The sequence below is a fragment of the Tetrahymena thermophila genome, assembly GCF_000189635.1.
Source record: "Tetrahymena thermophila SB210 genomic scaffold scf_8254650, whole genome shotgun sequence".
Lineage (NCBI taxonomy): Eukaryota > Ciliophora > Oligohymenophorea > Hymenostomatida > Tetrahymenidae > Tetrahymena > Tetrahymena thermophila.
This window is the reverse complement of record NW_002476418.1, coordinates 527,801-552,837: the sequence shown is the minus strand read 5'-3', so window position 1 is coordinate 552,837 and position 25,037 is coordinate 527,801. Positions and strand designations below refer to the sequence as shown.

Here is a 25,037-nt window from a genome sequence, read left to right as displayed (position 1 = left end):
AATAAATCAAAAAAATAAAGTTGAATACTTAGGAGCTATTATTAGAATTTAAAAGGGTTTTAAGTGATATATTTTGCGTCTTCAATAATTGCTCAATTTCGATTTATGAATGAAAAATCAATATTTTTTTTGGAAGATATTTAATTAAAATTCTGTTTTAGTTTATTAATATGTAAGCTTTTAAAATATTCTTATGTTCAATGATGAATGAATTTGTTACTTCATCTTTTGTAAATGAAAATCTCTGTGAAATTAATAGATTATCATTAATTTGTTTAAGCAAACAAACAAGCAAGCAGAATATATTAAGAAATAGAAATAAGTATAAGGAAAATAAATCTGCTATCAAAGATTACTTGTAAAAATTTTTTTTTTAGCGATTATGATCATAGCAGATTGCGAAGTTAAGTTCGAAATTATATGCAAAACAGCGTTTGGGGAATAGCTTATTATCGTAGGCAATACTCCCCAGTTAGGTAATTGGAATCCATACAAAGGAATAGTAATGAAAACAGATGATGATAATTACCCAAATTGGTACACTGAAAATCCTTTGATGTTGCAAAAAGGTAAACCACTTTTACATTAATAAATAAAAGATAAAATAGTCAAGCGTATTAAATGAAGACCAATAAGCAAAATTAACTATGTTAGCAGACAATATAAACATGGAGACGATATAATTTGTTGTCAATTATCTAGTTAAGCAAAGGTTCATCATTTAATAAGTTGGATATTTTTAAATTTAAATTTGTCTCCAAGCAAATGAATTAGAAAAAATGCAACAAAATAAGAATAAAAAGTATTTTTTAGAATAAATAAATAAATCAATTAAATAATAGGATCCAAATTTCAATTTAAATTTGTAAAGCTAAGACAAGGCAACTAAGAATGGGAGGTTTTTCCCAATAATTTGAATAGAAAATACAGAACCAGGTATCAATCAGTAACGCTGAAAGCAGTGTGGAATGACTTTTCAGGAAGAGAAATTCCAAATAAAAAATATGCCAGCTCTAATGTCTTTTCAAACAGTATATTTATTTATTGAAATTAGAATAAAATTATTCTGAATTTGATATTTTGCATAATTAATTTATAACATTACTACACTATTATTGAAACTTTATAATTTACCTAATTTGCTATCTATCAATTTATTAGCAAAACAAACTAATATTTTAGAATAAAATTATTTAATTTTACAAGAAATTAACTCTTTTTGACTACTCTCATATGTTTTAAATAAAAATTATAAGCCAGTTTAATCACATTTTTTTTATTGATGTTGTCATTTTTAAATGTATATATAATATTAAATATCTAAATATAGATGAAATAAAGGTGCATAAATTTAAAATATCGGGAGTATTCGTTCCTTATGAGCAAGCAGGAACAGATTCCTCGAACGATTCTGATTTCGGAGCAGCAAAGAAAATAGAAGAGCATGATGAAAATATAGACTTTAACAAATAAAATAATTTTAAAGAAAATAATAATAACAATAATCCTGCTACAAATAATGATAGTGATAATTCAACTTAAATAGTAAAGAAAAAATTACAAAGACTTCCTTAACCTCCACTACCCTTGATGCAATAAAATAACAATTTTGAGTAGGAATAGGTTTAAGTACTCAACTTGAAAGATGATAAAAGCGCAAACTAAAATAAAGAACAAGCTAGTCCTGTTTCTTAGGTTCCATCCCACAACCATTAGAAATAACCCAGTAGTCAATAAAATAATTATCACATCAGCTATAATAATTAGCAGCACTTGCTCAATTGTTAATAATTTTTATATAATGCAAACCACTAAAAGTAATTTGGTACAGACGAATAAATCAAAACAAATGCTTTGCTTCTAAAAAGCCACTAAATTAATCATATTTAAGATAATGAAGATATCAAAAAGGTATCAAAAGGTGAGCAACAATAAGTTTAAAGTTAAGGCGTTAATCTGAGTCATGATTAGTCACTTCCAAAATTATTATAAAAGAACATTAAAAATCCAATATTCAATACTTAATTTAAAGAATATGAAATATTTGGCAAGTAATAAATAAAACCAAGTAGCAAACCTGCATCTGAATTTGATGAAAATGCGAGTATTTAGAATGAATTTGATGAAATGAATGTCACTATTAATAGCGCTGCTAGCAGCAACACTACAAAAGCTCTCTAAAGAGGCAATCAGATTAATAATTCTTCTCTTTTAAATCCATCTAATTTCAAAAATACTGATTCTATGCAAACAGTATAGGTTATGGGCACACAAGATCATTCCCTGATTGAAGCCTCTGGAGCGTAAAAGAAACAACTGTTTGGCAAGAAAGTAAATATCTAAAAAATTGGAGAAAATGGAGACATATTAAATGTTGACAGCTTGAGTGATTAAGAAAGATCGGAGAGCAATTTAGATAGAATGAGCGATCTCAATTCTAATATGAGGAAAAACAAGCTTTTACCTCGCAAAAACTTACAATTTACAGGATTAACTTCGGAAATTAAAGACACTGATCAAGAAACAGATAATTAAAGCTTAGGAGATCCTGAGCTGCATAAAAAATTAATTCGAAAATAAAAAATGATAGATCAAGACTCTCCTGGAGTGGAAGAGGAGGATGATTTTGAAGAAAATAATTTAAGAAATAATAAAGATTAAGAAAGCGATTAATCAGGTTTATCATCATAAAAAAGCCAAAAAAAATTGGCAAGCCTGAATAAAGTTAGCGGAACACTTTCAAACAAGTCTGATGAATGTGGTCTTATATAAAGTGAATAAAGCCTAAAAAGTAAAATTAGAAAAGGAAGAAGACAACCTACTTAATAAGAATCCATTTTTGCAGAAAAACTATTCTAGTCTTCCGGTCATACCTTGCAAACCCTCTTCTAAGAAAAAATGAAAAAAATTCATGAAAAAAGCATTATAAATTAAAAATACTCATTTATAACTTCAGAAAATGATATTGTTTTTGAAGCAAGTGAAGAATTTCTTGTTAACATGTCTGAAAAAGATGAGCTTTGTCTTGCTACATTTTTCCTGCCTATTATAGTTACATATGACCAAGCTACCGATACCTTCAAAGAAGAAATCTAAGAGTCTTCACTTTATTTTCACTTTTACAACTCATATACAAGCCTGAGATGGGTAGGTGTTTTGCCAAATTACTATTAAATTCCATCTAATTTGCATGAAAAAGTAAATTTATTCATTTATAATTTAAAATACCTCTAGTTAAATCTCATTTTTTCTTATAGTTAGCTAACTATCTTATGTACAAATACAGATTTTATCCTGTTTTTATGGAGAATGAAATGATTGATTCTTTTCTAAACAACTTTTGTTTCAACATGTATGATAACATTATGACAAATCAATTTGATCTCTAACATTTCAGGTAAGTTTTATCACTAATTAAACAAATTTTATTTAAAAATTATTTTTAATTTATTTTCATTTTCAACTAAAATTTTATTTTTTAATATTATATATAATAATAATAATAATAATTTACTATTTTTCAAAATGCAAAATGCTGATTTATTAAATTGAAAATAAAAAAAATTTTTTATTTAATTTGAATATAATTTTTTTTTTCAATTTTCAATAATTTCAATAAAAAGATTTTTTGAAAAATTGATTTTAGTATTTCTGAAAAATTAACTTTAAAATAAATTGAAAGATATGAAAAAAATGATTTAAAATTACTTAATGAAAGATTGCTTTAAAAGAATTTTAAAATGAATTCACGAAAAATAGATTTAAAATTAATAGAAAAATTAATTTATAAAAAAAAGATTTAAAATTAATTGTAAAAACAATAAATGAATAAAAGATTGCTTTAAAAGAATTCGTAAATTAATTTACTTAGAATAGATTTAAAATTAATAGAAAAATTATTTGTGAAAAATAGACTTAAAATTAATAGTAAAAATATTTAATGAAAAATTGCTTTAAAGAATAATAAAATTACTTGAAAAATTATTTGTGAAACATTTATTTAAAATTACTCTGTGAATTTGTGATAAATTATTTTTGTAGATCAACCAACATAATAGTATTAATTTATTAATATTTATTTATATAGATTTATAGAGTATAATTCAAAGATATTTGAAGAAGTCAAAAAAATAAGCTTTATATTTGCTTAGTAAATAAGTAAGATTATAGATGTTGATACAAACATTATGATTGCTGATTACAGGATAATCTTTTCTATCATTTATATTTCATAGTGTAGAGCAAATAAACTGAGTATAGCTTATTTTCATGATTCGTAGTTCCCTGATATTGATAAGTTAATGATACTTCCTTTTGGAGAAAAGCTCATTAATGCCATTCTATGCTCTAATATGGTCTCATTTATGAATTTTGAAGCTGCATAAAATTTTTTGAAGTTTATAAGAGTGAAGTTGAAACTTCCTTATGAGTCAATTCGTGGTAATTTAAGACTAATTTATATGGGAAACCAAATAATTATCCACATTAGAAACCCTGGAGTAAATATAAAAGCAATTAATTACATAAAGCATTAACAATATTATGAAGAATATGTGACAAAAATAAGAGTGAATTAATTAAACCAAGATAATCAATTACTGATGCTCTCTGTGGATACCTTGCACGAAAACAATAAAATTGAATTGAAATTTAAACTATATGAGAGATTTTTGTGTAATCATCCTGATCTCAAAGTTTAATTGATTTAAATCATACTTCCTGAAGTATCAAAATATTTTTGATTTCATTTATCTAATATTTTTATCATTTTAATTAAAAGTAAAAGAATTATTCTACTCAAGGAAATTATAGTAATAAAGAACTCATGAAAAGCATTAACAGGATTGCTAATGAAATTCAAAAAAATTTTAGGAGCAGAAATCCGCTTCTGGTTATTTATCAAAACATGACTCTCAAAGAAAGACTGGCTTATATGAAACTTGCTGATATATTTTTGAAAACTAGTGTTTTCTAAGAAAATGAAATATATCCTTTGGAGTATGTGTTAGCCAACCAATAAAGTGGATTTATATTGATTAATAAATTTGGATCTTACAATTACAAATAAATCAGAAGTTGTATAGCTTTCAATCCAAACAGTTACTATGAATTTGAGAAAAATATACTCGATATTTAATCTCTTTCGTTGTCCTTAAAGGAAAAAGTACTTTCCAAAGATGTTGAAATTTTGTAGCAATTCAACACTAACACATGGATTGAAAAGCATATTGGAGAACTAAAAAAGAATGCAAAGTTTATGTCTCAAGCCAACATGACAGGGTCAAACAAAGGAATTAACTTTAAAAAAGTTGCTCATTCTGCATATTTTAAATAGCTAAACATCAAAGAAGCAACAGAGTTTTATAGAAAAAGTGTGAGAAGATTAATAATATTTGGATACGTTGGCACTCTTGTTCCATTAGATAAATACATGTATATTCAAGCTGAAGAGTATTAATTAAGAAGGTAAATAAATAAATAAATAAATTATACTAAAAATTGAATTTAAACATTTTAATTTTATTTAATTAGACATCACTAAAAACCTTCTGAAAAGATGATTGAGAATTTAAAAAAGCTATGTGCTGATAAAAGGAATATGGTTTATATAGTAACAGAACTATCAATAGATTTCATGGATGAATGGTTTTCAGATGTAAAAGGTTTGGGATTAATATGTGAAAACGGTTACTTCCACAAAGTGATCTAAGAAGGAGGAAAACCAAATACAGAGTGGGTTAGGTTAATTGATTTGGATATGAGCTGGAAAGAGCCAGTTTATAGAATCATGGAAAGCTATGCTATTAGAACTCAAGGTTCTTCTGTAGAAGTAAAAGAAAGTAGTGTAATATGGAAATATAACAAAGTTAACATAGATTTTGGGGCCAAGTAAGCAGAATAACTATTCCTACAATTAGAATCTAATATTTCTTAGCTAAAATACTTAGAAATATCACACCATAACGAAAGTGTAGAAGTTAGGCCTTGCAATCTAAATAAAGTAATTAATTAATTAATTAATTATATTTTACATTTACAAAACATATTTATTTTATTAATATGTTTTTTTTGTGTTGTAAAAACAGGGAATAGTTGCAGAGCTGCTAATAGAAAGGAAAATCATAGAGTGTGGCAAAATAGATTACATTTTAATATTGGGAAGCAGCATGACTGACGAAGATATGTTCTGTGCTTGCCAAATGTTTTACAGAAATCATAATAAAGAATTTTAAGAAGTAAATAATTTTTATTAAAAATAAAATTAAAGCCTTACTTTATTTAATGTAGAAAATGAAACCTCTTTATGTGACTATTGGAATAAAGCCATCAAATGCTTACTATTACATAGCATTTGAAGAGGTAGAAAAAGTGATAGAATTATTAGTATTATCAGAGTCTTTTGCATCTTTCTTTTGATCTTAAAAAACTACAAAATTGGACAATAAAATAAAAAATAAATTAACAACTTTTCAAATAAAATTAATTTAAATATTTTTCAAATTAAACTAACTTAAAATTATAATTAAACCACTTAAAATCTAAAAAATATTATACTGTCAAACATATTTATATATAAATATTTATGTCATTTAGATTATAATTTAAAAAAAATTTACTTTTCACTTCAAAAATTTTTATTAACAATTAAATATGTTAAAGATATTTTATAAGATTTTAATGTAAAAAATTTGAGAATAGATTCCATAAAAATATATTTTATTTAAATTATAAACATAAATTAATAACATAATAAATCTTACCCTTTTCATAGTGATATTTTTACAAAATTAAGAACACCTGTATTTGTTAATTTTTTGGAAGAAATTAGAAATTTTATAGCTAATTTATTACTTTAAAATGTTACATCATTAAACGATTTGAAATTAAAAATAATTTTGTAATTAAATAAAAGTAAGGATTTTAATTTTCTTAAAAAACAAAACATTAATTAAAAATTTAATAAGCATTGCTTTGCTAAAAATAAAAACAAATTAAAAATATCTAAATTTATTTATTTATTATTTCATTTATAAAATCTAAAGATATCTAATTGAGATTGAAAAATGAAGAGATGACTCGCCAAAAGAAGTGGAAAGTAAGCAACCAATGAAAGAAATATCAAAAATAAAAATTAATAAATCAATTAGAATAATAATTATTTAAGATCGAGAAAAGAAAAGTTTTAATGAATGGCTGAAATTTGAATTTGACATATTTGTCAAAAGAAAAACAATAAGAATAATAAAAATTAATTTGCATACTTATAAATATTTTTTAATATTAGCAATTAATTTATTAACCAAACAAACAAACAATCAATCAAACAATATATATTCGTTTAGATAACAATATAAAGAAGGAATTAAAAGCAAAAAAATAAATACTCTCAAAATCCTATTCAATCAAGGAATCGACTTAATTTTATTAAAAACAAGTTAATAAATACTAAAAAGGCAGACACCTCTAAATAATATTTAAAGATATTTATTTATATTCGTATTTATTAAAATAGCTTCCTTTAGCAAGAAATGAGTCACCATTATTGCAACAAACACTCTTAGTCACCTATCAGATATAAAAATACTAGCAGCTCTCAGAAGCAATAGCCAATTTTATCTTCTTCTCAGAGCAAAGAGCCAGCTAGCATAAACATAAAGATTGATTACACTTCTCCTTTTAGCGATAATACATAAAAAAGAGTACCTTATCACTAGAGAGGATAGCAAACAGAATCAACACATGCAGACTTATCGCCATTATTACACTAGAAGCTTGCCTAAATGCAAACACCATCAGCCCCTTTTCATTTCTAGAATTACGTCTCAACAGAAGGCGTTCCCCTTCGTCCTCAAGATATCGACTAAATGAAGCTGAGATAGGAAATTGCAGCTAGAGAACACGAATTAAAGCTCCTAGCATAGATGGATTATTTAATAGACTTAATTAAAAATCTTGATCAAGATCGTAATGTTAACATTGACTAATAAAAAATAGAAGAAATTGAAAAGTTGAAATCTGATTATTAAAGCATCAATGAAGATATTCAAAATTTGAGTTTTAGCTAGAATTTGCAAGCATCTGAGGATAAAGTAAAGAGGGCTTCTATTCCAAATGAAAAATCTGAGCATGCTCCTCAAATTTACTAAAATCCTTTTTTATATAATTCAGTAGGTCAATCTGAAATTTAACCAAACTAGCAAATTCTTCCAAATGACAATAATTAGCAAGCTGAAGATAACACTAATTTGTAAAGAAGTGGATAAATTAAATAAAATTAACAAGGATCACTCTAAAGCAGTTTGAAATCTGGTAGTAATGCTCAGAATATGGTCGCTTCTCAAAGAGAAAATCCGTTGTAATAGTCAATAAGAAGCAATAAAAGTACAGGATAGTAATAAGTATTTTTAAATGATCCTAATTTATTAAATTAATAAGATATTCTTAATAACCCTACTTCTCTTATGGCTTCAACATAAGAGTAAAATTTCTATCAATAAAACAATCCTAATAATACAGAACGCCAGTTGCAGAGTGGTTAAGGCGAAATTCCTTTTGATGCTGATCAGTAAGGAAGAAACTCTAACAATTAATCATAAAGATAGTCTTTATAAAACTCTATTAGCTAATCTAAAAAGAGTGACATCCAAAAGGATTTATAAAGGTCAGGAGTGCTTAATCGCTCTTAGTAAATGGACAAAGACATTGTTTCATCTTTAAACCCTTAAAATGTTGTTTATGATAAAAATGATTAGTAGCTCTACTACAGTAACTAGAGCAACTATTCATAAAAAGCTTAGCCCCAATTTGTATCTTCTTAACACTCGCTTTAGAATCAATAAGAAAATTAAAACAGCTCCTCACAAGCTTAATTAACTGGATCTTACTCCCTGAAAGCTTCTTAGAAAAAACCTGCCTCTTTACAATAACTTTACTAATCAAATCCTTAATAATAGCTTAATCAGTCAAATTATTAATCTTATCAATAACCATCTCCAGCTTAGCAGAAACTAGAGCAATCCATCTAAACAAGTATGCAATTAATCAACAGTATCTATAAGGCTCCTAATTCAGCTTCTTAAGGAGAAAAAAGTTAGTTAGAATAGCAACTTTATTTGTATGAAAAGCAGATTAAAGAGCTCCTTGATGAAAATGAATGTCTCAAGAAAAATATAGCTGACGCTTAATTTATTAAGAAGCCATTGATTTCTGCAGAAACTAAAGATTTATATTCTAGCTTAATGTCTAGAGGTTCGAGATCTAGCATCACATAGCAACAACCTATCACAATTAATAAAGATCAGCCTGAAAGCTAGATTATTTAAGAATTACAAGAAGCCTTAAGAGAGAAGGAGGGAGATTTACAAATTCTTATCTAAAATATCACTTCGGAAAAAGATCAAAACAAGTTCCTCCTTGAAGAAAATGAAATACTAAAAACTCGTCTGCATAATATAGAAAGAGAAGCTATAGAAATGTAGCAATAGAGATAAAACAATAATTTAGACTAAGTTAATTAATAAGGCTTAGAAGCCTATTCTTCAGTCGAAGGAAGCAATTATGATTCAAATAAACCCAAAGAATAAATATAAGATTAAGTCAGAAGAGACTCTGAGCTACTTGAGATGCAGCAAAAGCAATAGTACTACTCAAAAAGACTAAGCGAATTGGAATAAGAATAAAAGGAGAGAAGTGTCAGTTATCAAGATGAAATAGCAAGATTAAACAAATTGCTAAAATCTGTCAAAGATGAGCTAGGTTTCTATCAAGCTTAGCATATTGAATATGTTAGTAGATTCAATTAGGAAAAGACTAATAAATTAGTTCGTCATTATGATGAATTACTTGAAAATGAACAAATTAAGAATATGTTTTCTAAGGACATGCAAGATTCCTTAGCTGCCACTGTTAATGAATAGGAAAAATAAATAGAGGAACTATAAAAATAAATTTAAAACATCAAAGAAGAATATGAAACCCGTGAAAAATAACTTATTGAATTTAACGAATAGCAAAATGAAGGTTTAGTATCCAAAAATGTAGAGCTTGAATAAGATTTGATAAGAGTTTAGAATTAGGCTAGGGAATAAGCAGATTAGATAGCTTATTTGGAATAAGAAGTTTAGCAGATAAAGCAAAGATACATTGAAATAGAAATGAAGAAAGACAATTTAATCTTAGAAAATAATGAACTTAAGGAGAGAATAGATCAGCTTGAAGAAACCCGTAACTAAAATCTTGAAATTAAAGAAGATGCAATCAAGCACATAACTGAGTTACAAGAGCTTCTTGAGTAAAAGAACTAAGAAATTGAGAGATTAAACTAACAAAGAGATTTAATCTAAGCTGAATACGATGAATTACTTAAGAGTCTTACAGAAATGGAAAATAATTTGCAAGTAGTTCAGCACAACTTCAGCCTCAGCAAAAATTAACATGAACAGTTAAAAAGAGAAACTCAAGAGCTAAAATCAATTTTAGTGCAAAAAGGTCCAGGTGATGAAGAGCATGACGAGATCCAGCAAAGTATTCAAGAACTCAAAAAAGAGCTCAACATCTAAGACGAAGAAGAGTTATAACAAGACGATAATAACAGAAAGAGATCTCACCATCAAAACTAAAATGATATAAATAATTCTGTATCATCAAAGCACTCTCATCGCTGTACAAAATTAAATTAATTTTTTTATGCATTTATTTACAAATATAATTTATCAAATTAATATTTAAATTTTACTTTCAGATTTTCTATCTCATTATTTGTTAATTAATTTTTAATATTTTTAAATTAATTAAATTTCTATTAAAAAAAGATTCATCTGCTCATAGTAGTGCAAGATTTATGAAGGAGAGTCAGGGAGGAAAGAACTATCAGTAATAAAATGAGTAATAGTTAGATAGTGTTTAAAATGAACAATAAGAAGATCCTATTCATGGATACAATTAAATGGATTCAGGTGAACCACAACAAAATATTGAAGAAGAAAACTGTGATGATTGTGATATGTGTATGCTTGAGGAACTTGTGAGATAAAACGAAAATCTCAAGAAATAATTGCTTCTTAAAGAATAAGAAATTATTGAACTTAAGACTAATCCTGCTTATTATATGAAATCGTAAGCCCAATTTAGCTAATTGGGTAAACTGTCAACAACTTCTGGTGGAAAGGGTTAGCTTTATCTCGAAACAAATGATCAAGTCCTCATGAATAGAAATTACGAATCTCCATTATCTAGACAAGCATAAAATTAAAACAGTTTTGTTTCTCCATAGCCAATCAGATCGCAAGTTGAATAACAGTATTAACAATAGCAAAGAGGATCTTTATCAAATTCAAAATAACCTGAACAACAACTCTCATCTTCATAAAAGTAGTAATTCTAATAATAACAACACTAAAGCAATCAATCTAACTAATCTCAGTACCAAAGCTACTCTGTCCTTTAATCAGAAATCGAGCACCTATAAAAGATATTTGATTAAAAGTGCAAAGAGGTAGATTCTTGGAAAAAAACTTACACACAATTCTATGAGTAGTGAGTGAGTAAATACACGAATAAATAAATAAACAAATATATGAAGGAATAATGACAAAAAAAGTGAAATTTTCTCTTGATAACACAAATAAAAAATATATAAATAAATTGTAAATAAAAATTATAAAAATAAAATTGATAAATTTTCTAATCCTATTATTAATATAATTACAATCAATGTACATTTTCTACTAAATATTTTATTTTAGTCATTTTTTACATTCAAATTATATTTTAAAACTCATGTAATAAACCTTAAATTAAGTTAAAATTGACTTTTTTAAATATTTTCAAATTCTCAAATTTAATCTATAAATCTTATTTGTAAATTAAATTTTTGGAAAAAAAGTTTGTACCTAAATTAATGAGGTTTCATAATACACTATTTTATTATTCGTTTGCACTTTTAATTTTATTTTATATGTTTAGGTAACAATAAAAATGAACATTTAAAAAGTTATTGCAAATCTAAGCTATATAAAAATGATTAAAATTTTTTATTAGGTTTTTAAATAAATAGAATTGGTAGTTAGAAATATGATATTTGAATGATAAAACTAACTTGATTTAATTTAACTCTTAATTTATTTTAACTAATTTGGAAATATTTCGAAAATGAATTTATGAATGAATGAACGAATTAAGATTGATATTTTTTAAATTAATTATTTTAATATTGTATTATAAAAAATGTTTATCAAATCAATAAATCAATCAATAGTTTGTAACAGATTTTTCCCTTCTCTTATAAAATAAGACATAGGCTGCTTTTGATACAATTTCTTTTGTTGAGGATTCTGAAACAGAGGAGTCATTAAAGTCAAACCATTTATTGTAAATAGGGTTTTTTGCATAGGCAGTATAATGACCTCCTGACATGCTTCCATAGTGGTTGGAAACAGCGAAAAGATCATATAAAAGAGGTTCGTTTGTTTATTTGTATTAATGCGATAATACGTACTTGCTCAAATTCAGACCATTTATTGGGAAATTTATAAAATCATCTAATTTCTATCCTCCACTTTGGAAGTAGAAATTACCAATCGAAGAGACTCTGCTTGTACGGAATCTCTTAATGTGGATAATTAATATTTTGGGAGTATCAAATATTTCCATTCTCTTTGATGCTTATTTGTGTTATTTGCAAACATTACAGTACCACTCGTTTCCTTTATCCAAGACTTCTTTTTATGTGAACAAATCTAAACAATCATATAAATTGTATTCCGCTTTAGACTTGGTCTTATCAGTAACGGCATTTATATTTTCAATTTCATTCAACTAGGTATAGAGTCCAATATTTATTTCTATTAATCTTTCTTGTTTGGCAATTTACTCAAATTCCGAAAAAAGTGATTTTGAGGAATCAAAATCAATAGTAATTTCTTCATTGATTTTAATTTGATACTACAATGAATTGTTTGAACTAAATTTCAAAAATTTTTTATATTCTTCAAGTAAATATTCCATACTATCTTTTTCAAGATTAACTTTAAACTTTATCTCTTAGTTATCGTTAACAAATTTAGCTATCTAAAATCTATAGATCTGCCATACTTTGACATGAATCAGCTCATAACTTGTGTTCTGACCAATATAAATAATTCTTTTTATTATTAAAATATTATTTATGCTCATTTATTTATTTATTTATATTGTTTCCATTCTAAATAGATAAAACTAATTTTTATATTTACCTTTGATATGTATTTACTTCAGGCTATTTATCTCTTTTATTTATTGTATAAATACCTATTTTGAGTACTATCTATTAATTAATTTTAAATATGTTTTGATTAATTGAATCGTTACTTGATTTTGTTATGTAAGTAAAATTTTACTCTTTTATTTTCTTCAGCAGGTATATCTTTGTCATATTTAGCACAATATCTTTCATGACAGAACAATAATAAATCTTTTTGACTATTAATTGTCTCTACACTCTCTCTACCACTCAGTAATTTAAAGTCAGACAAATTCTTGTCTTAAACTGCCATTTCTAAGGTGTCAGGATCTTTTTTGAATTCTCTGGCTATCAATAGTTTGAGATCATTCATACTATCTTAACCTCTCATATTGTAATTAGTTTGAATGAGTGAGACTTCATCTTTAAATTGAATATAAACATTTATTGAAAGAAAAGCTATAGAAGGAACAGGGACTGAAATGGCCATATAAGGATCAAAAGTAACTGATATCTTATTACATGTTGGGCAGTTAATAGTTGATTTAAATTGTCCAACCATTAAATCAACTATAATTGAGCGATTTCTTTTCTAATAATTTTCCCAACTTTTCAATGCTACCTCTAGGTCGTTCTATCCATCTGATTCAATTTAATTAACAAGTGGTTTCTTTTTAACTCTATTTAAATCTTCATGAATTCCATCCAATAAATAAGATAGTAGCTCATGAGAATCTTGTTGACTGTATCCACTAAACTAGATATTAAAATTATTTTTTATAATTGCTAGAAACTGTTAATAATTCTACTTAAGGAGCAAATCTCCCAATAATCTTTTTAAGATCCCATGGTGAAGAATAGCTGTCAGATCCTCTCCACATATCCTTAATGAGTTCTGCATATGAAGCAGCTAAATATCCACCTATATTTTAACAAATAAAAGTTAAATTAAGTAGATTAATGAAATGTTTACCGGTTCCCAAAGGATTATCTTTATTTAAGTCATGAATAAATTTATCCTAAATCATGAACTCACTTAAATCTTGAACATTACTTAGGCATTATAAAGCCGAGTTCATAAAGCAAGTATTTCCTAAATTTTACAAACCACAAACACCATTTGCCACTCTATCAGATTATTTTCTATTAGTTTTTATTTTGAATTTATCCAAGATCTCCTTTTTTTGTCTTTATTCATCTTTAGTTTACTAGCATAAATTCCTATGTTTGACTCTATGTTTTTTTTAGCACTCATAATTACAATATCTAATTAATTAGCATTCACAGTAATATAAATCATCATCCTTTCTACCACAGAATCCACACACATTTACAACCAATCTTTCGCTTTCATTCTAAAATACCCATTCACCATCTTATCCTCTATATTCCACGATAAGTAGATCAAATTCAGCTATTTCTGCTTCCTTTAATTAATATTAAATTAAATATTTATTTTCAGAAAATATCTTTCAAAAAGTAAAAAATTTATTTAATTTATGTTAATCTCATCATTTAGTTCTCTTTTAAAAAATCAAAATGAATAGAACAATCGTATAAATTTTAGTATTGAGATATTTCATTTATAATTATGGTTTAAGATTAATAAACAATTAACTTCTTCTTTCTTTAGTTAAGGATATTATAAAAATATTTAAAGCTTTGATAAGTAGGATAAAGTATTTTTAATGATCTATTTGAATAAATTATTTATCTTTTTTAGATGAACTAAAAGACAATATCTTTATAATTTTGAGCAAATTTGATGATTAGGAAGCTTATTTAAATAAATCTCTACTTTAAAATGAATATTGTGAAGAGATAAAAAATTCATTTTTTATTTAAAATCTTTCTTATAATTTTAAAATATTTAGCATAATTAAGGATAAACTTATTCTTACATCTAAGGGACAGCTGGAATTATCAATTAGCTTGGCATTAATGTAAACTTAACTATTTTCTCTACTTTCGTAGCTTTTAATAAGCTGCTTATAGTTGACTTAGTTATCACATCGCCACAATTTACAAACGGTGGGAGAAATTATATTTGTGTTTCCATTTTTTGCAGAAAGAATCCTAAAAATCTTTTATTTTAAATTTTAAACAGTTTCTTTTTTATTTATGTAAGTCTTGTAAACTATTTGGTCATTCAGATTAGAAGAAAAATGAGGAATAACAATAAAATCTATTCTCATAGGGTAGATTTCTACTTAGGTGATTTGAGTATCATCTTAGATTGATAATAATAAGCGCTTAACTCTAACTCCACCATATTTATCTAACAATACTTTCCCTACTGGAGCAGGAAATATGACAAAATCGCTATTCTCCTAGGCGTCTTTCTTTATTACTAAGTTGCAAAATTGCTTAACTTTGTCAGGGTCAACACCTAAATTTGCATTTAAAATAGGATATGTTTCAAGAATTTCCCCACACTCTATTGATCCTGGATAAACATACTGATAATCTATTTCTTCACATTCGAAATCGTTTTTTATGCTATTTGATTGCTTTGAATTGGATTTTTACTAATCGCTAAGTTTGCTGTTGCTATTTTCTTCATCGCTTTGTTTTTAATTACTTGTGTTACTTCCTTTTCTACTTTTTTTTTCTTGTTCACTACTCTTCTTACTGCTTGATTTAGATTAAGCATGACTTTCATCTAGCTATTCTTAAACTTATTAATAGCTAACATATTTTTTCCAAAGTTCAAACCATCTATTTGGTATTAATAAAACAGGCATTCCATGCATTCTCATATATTAATTTTTTTCGCATTCTTTCATTTTTTATATGAATTCCTGAGCTACTTTGTTATCATTATAATTCTGTGAGCTATTTGACTCCTAAATTATTTATTATTTACATGTAAGTCTTTAAAAATTTTAATTTTTATATTGAAAATGCTTGCATCACTGCTATTTAACTGTTTCAATCTAGGTTTGTTAATAATCATTTATATTTTATTGAAATTAAATGCTTTTCAAACTAAAAACCTAAATTCTAATTTTAAAAAATGTAATTAATTACCCTTATTGATAAATTCTTTATTTATTCTATCTGCTATAGCTTTGCCTTTACTTGCTCTATTGTAAATAAATCTGTTGATTGAGTATTCGTACTTATTAATTATTAAAATGCTTTTTCTGCCGAATTGTATTAGCCTTCATAGAAATAAGAATCGCCTATAAAAAAGAGATCATCTGCAAAAATCTTCTTTGGATTATACTCTCTGCTAAAGTCCTTTAAATAATGCAAAGAGCGAGATGCATGCTAAATGGATTGCTTAAACATTCTTTAGTAATGATAGTAGTAGGCCATAACTTTGTTTACTTTTGGATCTTTTTCATTAATTTTAAGAGCTTTTTGAAGCAGCTAAAATGCCTACTGATTATCTTTTCCAACAATCATCTCAGCTTCATGAGAAAGAATTCCTAATTCATCATTGCTTTTATATTTGCTTTGAGTATATTCAGTGCTATTCATGCCTCTTAGTCTATAATATTTATTTATTATCACAAACTAACTAACTATCTGTACCTATTTCTGATATCTTTTATTTTAAATTAGATCGTTTACTCAATCAATCAATCTGTTCTAATTTTTAAAGCAATTCAACACAAACTAACAAGACTCAATCAATTATATTAGTATAATTTGATTTTCAATACAATAATAATATAATTTTTTCTGAAATTTTGTTTTTATCCTTTTTATCAAATAGAGTAATTTGATTGTTAAGCTCAAGTAACTTTTAAATTTTATTATTTATTTTCAATCTTTCATTATTTTAATTCATTCATTCATTCATTAATTCATCAATTTAGCTTTTATCAATTTTCAAAAGTAAAACAAATAAATAAATGTGTTATTTATTCAAACTTCCTCACATTGCTAATAAAAATTTATTTACATTAAATAATAACTTAAAAAAATATTCTAAATAGTAGTAATCCAACTGATAGATCTACAAAATTAAAAAGTATTATTCAACATTTAAAATTAAAATTAGTTAATAACATATATTCTATTTTTTTAAAAATTATTTTTGCTTTAACAAATATTTTTAAACTTTTGAAATTTTTGTAAAACTTATTTTTAGCAACTTAGGAAATAAATTATTGCTTCTGAGATTCCACAATATTTAATTCATCATATTTTTATATAAAAGATTGTTTCATTCATTTATATGTAAATAATAAACATAGAAATATTAAATTACATACAGTTAGTTAGTTATTGTTTAACTATTTTCAAATATTAAAAATCAATCATAAATTAATTTAAAAAACATAAATCTCTTTACTACATTAAAAATTGATGTGCTGTATATTTTGAGTATGAGCCATCAAATTTAATTAGATTTTAAATTTATCAGCATAACAATAAATTAAGTCTGTGTTGCCTCTTTCTTAGTATGATATAAATATTGTTTTTTTCTAGAAAAGTTCAAGTATTATTGTGAATAAGATTTCATAAACTTTACAAAAATTAAAATTTTTGGTTAATTTTATTTAATTTATTTGTAGAAATAAACAAAAAATAAATTACATGATTCATCATAGAATAGATCGCTCATAAATATAACATCAGATTAGTCTAATAAAGACTTGTATTTTAAAGGTTCTTAAACTAAATCTATCCAGTCAATACTAGTAAAGTACCAATTTTATTATGTCTAACATTTTATTTAAATAAATAAATTTATTTGATAAATTAAATTATTTTATAACTTTGTCTGCGTGTTTTTAATTAATTAAATCTTAATTTAAGGAAAAGTTTTATTCAGTAATTTCCTAAAGCTGGCTATCTTAAATATCTGTTAATATGGCTTTTTTACAGTTATTTGCTAAGCAATAAACGCTTAATAAGCCAATACCACAGCTGAAATCAAGTATAGTTTTTTCTGATACATCAATGAATTTATTTTCTACTAAGTAAATGAGAAATTTACTACTTTCCCACAATTAATAAATTTTATCCTTCTAAAAATATTCATAATATTATGATTCCCTAATAAAAGGAATTTTTAATTTATTTAATATCATTAAAAATTAATAAATATTTTTTGATATTAATTATTATATTTATTTGATAAGAAAGATTCTACATCAAATAAAAAAAAATAAAATTGCCAATTAATTTGACTTTTAAATTTGTTGCAATTATAATCAAAGAAAATTTAATTAATCATCATCTTCTTTTGACTCTTAAAAATTTTATAGGCATATAATAAATAAATGGGATTGTAGGATTTTTTATTTTTTTTTTAACTTTCTTTTTAAAATGAATGAATTAAAAATTTTGTACATATTGCAATACAAAGTAATTTTTATTATTATTTTAACTTGTTATTTTAAATTTATAAAACTATTTTTTTTTTCTTCTATCTGTTTACAAAAATAAACATTAGTATACATTATCCATTTATTCTATTTTTTAAATTTAATTTTAATTAATCTATTAATATTAGATGAAATAGTTTTAGAGTAATTAACTGACTTGTATTTTTGATACATCTAATATAACTTTTTTTAAAATTACAAATACTTTTAAACTTATAAATTTCTTGCTTAACCGTTTTCATTTCTAAAATTTTCAATATCATATTAGATTCAAAGATGTCAATTATAGTTTAGAAATAAATAATAAGAAGATAGATAAATATATTACTTATTATTTATCATTATTTTTTTATTATCAAATTTTCTTTATTTAAAAAAAATTAAAATAAATTTTAACTTATTTAAAATAAAAAATTATAAATATGATCAAAATAAGAAAAACACTTTATTTTTGTTTTAAAAATACTTTAAAATTCGCATTTATTTAAATATGATTTTGATCTTAAAAAGGGATTTATAAGAAAAAATTACATTCAGTTGGAAAAATAATAAGACATGAATATAAAATTTATAGGTTTTAATATTTTTTATTTTAATGTTCTTTTTTATTTAACATTTCAATCAATTAAACTTTCTTCATTCGCTCAAATCAATAAAAACTATTAAGAGCTAAGTATTAATTTCTTGAATGATAGTTTTAATAGTGGATTATGAATATTTAAGATTATTCATTGAATATTCTAAAAGAGATTTCCAATGAATAGGAGTAGTTTTTGCTATGTTATAAGTTTACACTCCTGCTCTTAGATCTTAAATACTATAACAATCTTCGTGTGAAAACAGAGAAAGCATGATATATTCTAAAAATTTTAGTCCAGGTCTACGATTATATTTACTGGAAATATGGTTAGGTGGAATTTCGTAAAGAAGGTTATGTAAGTCTTCTGGAAACTTTTTAACATACTCTGTATACTCATTTTCGTATGCTGGATTTAAAATCATTTAATGGGCTTAATCAATAATTTTTCTTAAGCCAGCTTGGCCACCTATCAGTTTGATAGGAGATATTTGCAAATCAAGCTTATACTTAATTTTTTTAAATTTTATTTCTGCATCTTTACAAAAACTATGATCAAAGCCAACATGAGAAATAGATTTAATGAATATTGATGAAATAAAATCAAATTGTTAAACATTTAAATTTAGATATCTGAAGAAAATATCTAAGTTGTAGCTGCTTTTAATCTTCAAAACGATTTCCGAGATTAGCGTGTGGCAGAATGCCTTGAAAGTTTGCTGGTTCTCAAAGATTCCATGAACTGTTGAATCGTTGCTTTGAACTCTCCACTCCATTTCTCTAGTTATCGACTCATAGAGAGATGAGTCAGACAGAAGGTGATCAACAAGAGGGACAAGGGTTATTATATATCTGTATCTTTCAAGTTACTCTTAAAGTCTGAGAATAGTTGTTATATATACTTTAAAATCTTACAACGTATTCCACATTGACTCTTTTATTTCAAAAAAGCAAATCTAATTTACCTCAAAGACCTTGCAAATTTCTTTAATACTCGACTTATCAACCATATTGCTCATATCCAACTAAGAATAGCTATTATTGTGATAAATAAACCTTAAAAGATTCAATATCTATTAATGGAGGCATTCTATCTGCTCTGTTGTATACTTGTACTTTATGTTCTTATCCTGCTATGATTCGATAGCTGCCTCAGAATTATTTGAAAATATATTTTAGCTTTCTAAATTCATTGCACTGATCCTTTTCATGCTTGTTCTCAGAAATACTTGCTCAAAGTGTTCTTCTATATTTGATTCAATTATAGAATAAGCTATTTTTTTGTTATTTTATTATTCGCTGGGATAAATGTTTATAGTCATAGGTGGCTACTAGTTAGTAGTTAGGTTTATTTCTTGCTTTGATTTAATGTTATTGGTAGAAGGATCAATATCCTAATTTGTTGTGTTTTAATTCGGAAAATTGTCTTATTCTACATTTTTATACAAATCCAGCAATCTCTTCATCAGCACTGCAGAGTATTATAAATTAATTTTGTTCATATAGTTAGATCCCCCTAACTCGTCATGCAGAGCAGGCAAAAATGCTATTAACTTATAATTCTTTTTCAAATTTATTTCTGCTTAGGCAATCACATCAATAGGATACTCATTATCTTCCAGAATGAACATAAAAACTGAAAAAATGATTTCAAGAGTTTTTTTCTGAAGCTTGAATTAAACAAAAATCTCACTTTTTGGTACACAATTTTCAATAAAACATGTTTCGAAATAGCTTTTGAGGATGTTTTACAATTCTGATGCATAAATAATTTCTCTTTTAAATATTTTTCTTAACTTTTTAGTGTACTGCTAAATGATATCATATTTAGTTTATGATTCTTTTATATATTTTTTGTTTATACTTGAATAGTAATTTATTTGTTGAGTTTAGCCTGTGTTCTTTTCTTCCTCATCCTCATCATCATTGATTTCTTATTCACCACAGTAAATTTTATCAATAAATTGCTGTACTATTTTATTTGTATCATCGTAAAGAGTTTTTAAACACTTTTGCTATTTTTCTAACTCCTTTTAAGTTATATTTTAAAATATAGAAACTCTTCTCGATCCAATCATAGAAAGACGAGATGGACTCTTTTAATTTAAAGAACTGACCATCATATCATTATTAATCATCATATGTATTTAAGGAAGAGGTGAGTGACTTTATTTCTCATTTTCTTATCTACTTTTGCTTAAATCACTTTAAGAATCTTATTCTGCCTCCTTGAAATTCTAGGTATTAATTGAAATCTGAATATTGTTTCTTTTTGATAAAATTCTTGATATTTTTTATTCTGATTAGCAATCTTATGGTTTTTCTTTCTAGTCTATATGCTACTTCTCAGCGTGCCTCTACTCATTTTAAGTTTCTTCATCTTTTTTAATATTTTCGCAATTTAGCTAATCACTATCTCTGTTATTCAAGGTAATCTAATTTAATGAGATACTTTCAGATGATTTTATCTGATTATCTTTTACACCAAAAATTTATGATTCGTTCTTTATTAATCCTTCAATTTAATGCAAAGAGGCTAAGTCACTCTCCCTATCTTGACCAGAGTTTTGATTAGTTAATTTTTACTAATGAAGCTAAATAGAGCCTTAATGTTTCAATCTCAATTTGGCTAACTTGCTGTTTATTTCTAATTTTTACTGTTCCCTCATTTTCTGATCAAAAGCTTCTATCATCTGCTACTTGTTTTTTATTTGCAGTTCTTAATGTTAAATAGTTCTTTCTTTTCTCTTTTTAACTATTTCATCATAGATAGAGTTTTTTAAGCTTTCTCTTTGAGCATTTTACTGCTTATTTTATGAAGAAAAAGAATCTGCTCTTTAATAATTATTAGCTTTATTTGTTGGAGTAGAGGATTCTATCTTTCTTTCTTTTTTAATGTCATCAAGTCGACTAAAAATTGAGAGAGAATTTTCTTAAGATTAAAAGCCAGCAATATTCTGCACATGATTTTTAGCTGGATCTTATTATTCAAAAGAGCCTGTCTTAAAAGAAATAGAATGATCTCTTGAATCAGAATTTAATTATAGTTGTTGTTCGCTTTACTTTTTAAAAATTTCACTAATTCCTCTAATTCTAGATGGAATATAAAGTCTTTTTCCGTCACTTCCTATTTTGTTAAATAATTCTTCATTGCTATTAAAAAACTTTCCAGTTGCCTAATTGAGATTTTCAATTTAATCTGGTGTATTTTAAGGAGAGTTCAAACCCCAAATAGTGTTATTTATTTATGACTTATTTTAAGGTGTCATAAATTCTTTAGTCTCTTAAAACTTACTTTTAATATATTTTGAATCAGGTGCTTTTTAGTCAGAGTATTTGCTTACTAAATCTAATCTCTACGCTTGTTCATTTGTTTAATTGCTATTAACTTTTTAGCTAAATGATCTTATCCTTGCATCTGATTGTATTTGGCTAATTTACATGTTTAAAGAAAAGTTTTCAATTTTAGCTATGGGAGATTAACTGCTGTACACAGATTTTGGAGAATTGACTGAGTTATTTCTGCTAAAATCTACTACAAAATCTTAGGAATTGTTGTAAAAGGAGTCTTTGCTTGATGAAAATTAACTTTATTTGTTTTATTTTGGACTAGATAATGGTGAATCAAGTTTACTTTATCTTTTGTTAAGAGTTTACTCTATTTCGGCATAATCGATCATTGGTTTTGTTTCATATTCATCAATTTCTCTTTATTATTAAAGAATTTTTTTTAAAGTAGTAGAAATAATCTAATTTGGATGTTTTTAATTTGTATTATTTTTATTTCTAAAACTTTGAAACGGAGATTATGGAGTAGACTGCAATTTTTTTGTTTATGAGCTTTTACTAGCATAATTTCCATCTTCAGACTCGTTAACTTCATCTTCACCAACCAATTAGAGTCTTTTGTGTATTTCTTATTGCCTAACTCCATCTAATTAACTTTGTAAAATAGTGCCCTTTTAGGAGTTTTTATCTGAATTATCATATAAATCCTTGCTCTTGTGAATTTATTTCTTAAAGTTGAGATAATTATTCACAGGAGACTTTTTTTAAAACTATCTCTCGAATTACTCCATCAAAGTCTTTTGCTTTGCCTAAATTTCTTCATTTTTAAGGCTTTAAAGCTTTTCTTCAAAGAGTTCTAATTTTTTTATGTATTAGTCGTTTTTACTCCCTATTTTTTCTAAAGAAAAAAATTATCTTTTATTTTTGCTTTCTTAGGAGATATTTTGCTATTGTTTTTAATTAGCACCACTTTGCTTTTATGGATATTCGGAATTGAATTAAGGAAAATAAGACTAAGAATTTCTGAGCTTTAAGAAATCAAGATTGATTTCTTCTTACTCCGAACTATTCACCTTTTTTTCAGTTAGCAGTTGGTTTTTTTTAGTTAAATTTAACTTTGAAAGGCAAACACAGTTTTAGGGATAATCAACTTGATCACCTTTCTCATTCGAAAAGCAGCAGTATTAGCATATTTGTTTGAATTTGTTTTAATTACTCTTTTCTTCAATTTGTTTATAATCTCTACTTTTATTATCTGCTCTCTAAATTTAATAGTTTAAATCATCAATTTATTAATTTTGCTAGATACTTATGCTCTTAAATTGATTATTTCTTTAAATATTATTCTAAGAGCTTGGTTTATTAGTATATTCTCTATTGTTTGAGCTATTTATTTATTGCACTTCATTTTTATAGTTTTTGCTATGGGTGCTGCTTTAAATTATTTCTTTACTTTATTAATCTTTTACCTTTGCTAATTGATCAAGTTTAATAACTTTTCTGCTTTCTTTCATCAAAAGGACCTATCTATTTAGTTCTATTCTACTTTTTTATTTTTTCTAATGTCCATTTACGTCTATTAAGGTATTTTGCTTGCTAGTGACAAACTATTCACTTAATGTCTAAATAACTTAATCATCTTAGGGATCAAACATTTAGATTTGAGGGATCGATTTATTTTTCATGTTTTAAAATATATTTTGCTATACATTAATTAGCTAAAGATCAGTCTTCTACTTTTTAGGAGATTTAATGACCTATTATTGGACTACAAAATCTTCTTTTATGAGATTAAAAGTTTTAAGAAAAGACGCTGGAATCATTTTTATTTATTTAGTACTCAATTTTTGATATTTATCTTCAATATAATCTGAAAACGAAATACCTTTTTATTGATATCTAATAATACTATCTTGGGAATTTTTAATAGCCTATTCATTTTGACTAGTCCCAATGCCTCTTTAAAGGCTACTGTCCTTGTTATTCTCTAAACTTTCATTTTTTCTTAAAGTCTAGTTGAATATATTTTTATCAAGTACTTATTAAAAATATTTCTACTAAAATTATGGGTGCGATGCTAAAAGTGGAGGATTTTGAAATTGTTCAAGATTCATTGTCTTTGCTGTTATAGAAAAGCATTCACTTTAAGATAGCAACTGAGGCTAGCTTAAGTTTCTCCCTAATTTTAATTATTTCATCTTTTAGATGGTAAATAGAAGTTTTTTACTTACTGAAACCCAAAGTAGAATTTAAAAACTGTTCTAAAAATTTAATTAAATTTTTGTGATAAATTTTACTTTCAATGATATAAAAAATACTAATTATTAATTAATTAAAAAGACTGAGATAATAATAAATGCTTATTTATATGGTTGCCTTTTCATATAATTTAATTTAAGTTAAGAAAAACAAATTAATCTTTAAAAATCTCCTTAAAGTTAATCTAAAAGAATCTAAGAATATTTCACATACAAATAAATTAACATAAAAGTTTAATTTTCATTTAATAGATCTTTCTTCTACCATTAATTTTAATGATAAATATAAAAAATTTGATTACTATTTTCATTAAAATTATTTCTTTAAAGAAAAATATATCATTCAAATT

The 25,037-nt window shown here is 25.2% G+C and overlaps 5 protein-coding genes across 5 annotated transcripts; 2 read left to right on the top strand and 3 right to left on the bottom strand. All coding sequences in view use genetic code 6, as the record gives it.

Annotated features, from left to right (window-relative positions):
- Nucleotides 1-382: 382 nt before the first annotated feature.
- TTHERM_00077390 (trehalose-6-phosphate synthase, putative) lies at nucleotides 383-6,417 on the top strand (the record flags this gene model as incomplete). The annotated part of the gene is made up of 9 exons (XM_001015680.1): nucleotides 383-569; nucleotides 843-1,031; nucleotides 1,331-3,198; nucleotides 3,258-3,397; nucleotides 4,088-4,724; nucleotides 4,781-5,466; nucleotides 5,533-6,001; nucleotides 6,087-6,236; nucleotides 6,289-6,417. 9 exons carry the CDS (start codon nucleotides 383-385, stop codon nucleotides 6,415-6,417), a joined length of 4,455 nt encoding a protein of 1,484 aa, XP_001015680.1.
- An 875-nt stretch (nucleotides 6,418-7,292) lies between these two features.
- On the top strand, nucleotides 7,293-11,539 carry TTHERM_00077380 (hypothetical protein; the record flags this gene model as incomplete). Its single annotated transcript, XM_001015679.2, has 2 exons — nucleotides 7,293-10,662; nucleotides 10,812-11,539. The coding sequence occupies exons 1-2, from the start codon at nucleotides 7,530-7,532 to the stop codon at nucleotides 11,537-11,539; spliced, it is 3,861 nt and encodes a 1,286-aa protein (XP_001015679.1). The 5' UTR covers nucleotides 7,293-7,529.
- Nucleotides 11,540-12,249: 710 nt separating this feature from the next.
- On the bottom strand, nucleotides 12,250-16,705 carry TTHERM_00077370 (ubiquitin carboxyl-terminal hydrolase; the record flags this gene model as incomplete). Its single annotated transcript, XM_001015678.2, has 7 exons — nucleotides 12,250-13,141; nucleotides 13,233-13,303; nucleotides 13,377-13,976; nucleotides 14,029-14,141; nucleotides 14,193-14,646; nucleotides 15,121-16,065; nucleotides 16,250-16,705. 7 exons carry the CDS (start codon nucleotides 16,703-16,705, stop codon nucleotides 12,250-12,252), a joined length of 3,531 nt encoding a protein of 1,176 aa, XP_001015678.2.
- A 1,089-nt stretch (nucleotides 16,706-17,794) lies between these two features.
- TTHERM_000077369 (transmembrane protein, putative) lies at nucleotides 17,795-18,218 on the bottom strand (the record flags this gene model as incomplete). Its single annotated transcript, XM_012797563.1, has 2 exons — nucleotides 17,795-17,897; nucleotides 17,953-18,218. The coding sequence occupies 2 exons, from the start codon at nucleotides 18,216-18,218 to the stop codon at nucleotides 17,795-17,797; spliced, it is 369 nt and encodes a 122-aa protein (XP_012653017.1).
- Nucleotides 18,219-19,200: 982 nt separating this feature from the next.
- Nucleotides 19,201-24,627, bottom strand: TTHERM_00077360 (hypothetical protein; the record flags this gene model as incomplete). Its single annotated transcript, XM_001015677.1, has 1 exon — nucleotides 19,201-24,627. One exon carries the CDS (start codon nucleotides 24,625-24,627, stop codon nucleotides 19,201-19,203), a length of 5,427 nt encoding a protein of 1,808 aa, XP_001015677.1.
- Between the last annotated feature and the right edge of the window lie 410 nt (nucleotides 24,628-25,037).